The sequence below is a fragment of the Gavialis gangeticus genome, unplaced genomic scaffold (genome assembly GCF_001723915.1).
Source record: "Gavialis gangeticus isolate Ggan-Ray unplaced genomic scaffold, GavGan_comp1, whole genome shotgun sequence".
Taxonomy (NCBI): Eukaryota; Metazoa; Chordata; order Crocodylia; family Gavialidae; genus Gavialis; species Gavialis gangeticus.
Window position 1 is genome coordinate 32,097,701 of NW_017728997.1, and position 1,918 is coordinate 32,099,618.

General features: G+C 37.7%; 1 protein-coding gene across 2 annotated transcripts in view; it reads left to right on the top strand.

Moving 5' to 3' along the window:
- The first annotated feature begins 250 nt into the window (after positions 1-250).
- CARD19 (caspase recruitment domain family member 19) overlaps positions 251-1,918 on the top strand; it is an 88,127-nt gene continuing 86,459 nt past the window's right edge. The window contains exon 1 of one of the 2 annotated variants that reach the window (XM_019505036.1): positions 251-569. In XM_019505036.1, the coding sequence (XP_019360581.1) occupies positions 551-569 (19 nt within the window). In that variant the 5' untranslated portion in view covers positions 251-550. The remainder of the gene's footprint in view (positions 570-1,918) is intronic. The other variant, XM_019505035.1, reaches the window with a different exon arrangement.

A 1,918-nucleotide genomic window follows, 5' to 3' on the forward strand; every position in this document is an offset into this window, starting at 1 on the left:
CCATCCTTGAATGGAAGGATTGTTGATGACAGATTTAAGGTCCAAATGCAGCCTTTCCCAAGTCTGAAGTGTTCACCTCGGAGCTGGGTTTGCTTTTAATTGAGAAATATACCAGGAACAAATTTGAATCTGAAACGAAACTTTAGAATCTGGATATGTTTGGATCAAGATTTTATTTTGGCTCATCTCTTGTAAATGAACAGTGAAGAAAGATCATAATAGGAATGGCATGATCCGTATAAAATACAGTCCCAAGTACTCCCAATATAAAGGATCCTGGGATCCTTGCTTTCTTATTGTGAGCCTGTTAAAATCAATGACAAAACTCTGATTGACTTCTCCCCTTGAAGTAATTTCCTCCACTGGCATTTTCTCATCTCAGCACACAAGAGAGGCCTCTGCTGGTCACACAAAACCATACGTGGCTCCTGCTTATTTTACTTTCACTTTATTAACTTAGTGACCTTTGTTCATCAAAGCTGGGTGGCAACTTTTTCAGCCGTGTGTTTTACATATTTCGGACGAAACAAAAACATTGTGAAACCTATGGATGATGCTCTACAGGACATGTAAGTGATACACATTTAAGGGGGTATATTTATTTCATTAGATCACTGATGCAGCAACACAGAGTCCTGAATAAATAAAGGAGTGGCAAGGGCTTGGTTGCTTGATGAAGTCTGAGATTTCTTCTTGGAGTCTGTTTTGCAAATTGCTAGCTAAAACTTGGAGCAGGGAGTTTTCATGTGATACTATCCTTTAAATAGCTGTAGTGCTTATTCTGTTTTCCTAGCAGAAAGAAAAATTACATTAAAGAAACTTCCTGCGCTGCAGGGATTTAATTTATTCCTAACGTGATCTAGCCCTTCACAGCCTGGGAGGAAAAAAAGAAGGAAATCATGCAGTTGTGGTTTAATACTTACCAGATAGTTTGAAGCATGTTCTCATTCTGATTCCAGGTGACAGGGGCAAAATTAAATAAAATAATCAAATTCAAGAAGCATAACTGCATCACTGGAGGGGGGAAAAACAGTAATCTCTCCAGAATATCTAGTTGGAAAATGGGTCTGCTTGTCCTTTAAACAGATACTATGGAAAATAGAGCATGTTGTTTGGCAGGTCATTTGGATTGTTCGCCAAATTAAGAGATAAAAATCAAAGATGAATCGCAGCCCTGGAAAATAATTGGACTTCCCTTCACTGCCTGCCATCAGCAGGGAGCAAGTGATTTGCAAATTGCAGCTCTTGATAAATTTTGAAAATAAGCATTATTCACTTCATAGGCTCTAATGGCTTTGTAGTGGCACTTGCACTAATACTGCAAATGCATACTCCATATCTGCTTATGCTCTTTGAATGTCATAGATCTGGCTCTGGGAGAGGTTAACAGTGCCTTGCTTCTGCCAAATATGTGCCACATCACAGTTCCACCCATCTGTATCTAGGCTTGCCTCTATCTGGCATATGACTCATTTTGACTGACCAATGCAAACTACATCCCTAATATAACTCACTAACATTTTACATTTTAGTAGCTGTGATTAGCTATACAAAAACTCATGCATGCTTCTAAGCTGAAATGGCAGACTGTAAACAGCATGGACAATGTACTATATGCAGGATGGGAAGAAAGGATGTATTTACCTTGATTACTGTAATCCTTTTTGTTGGCATGGCAGTCAAAATACCTATAACCGGGTCTTGCAATATTATAGCAATAGATGCTGCTTATATTTTTAAAAATTCTTTTCTTTCCATTTCACCCAGGATCTTTTGAAATTTTGAAGGATATTTCAAACTGATTTGGAAACTTCTATGTGCACACTGAAGTTGGCATATTTGCAGTTTGAATTCTATTAGTGATATTTTTTTAATCCTGCTTTTAGCACACTTAGTGTTATGAATACAAAACATTGTG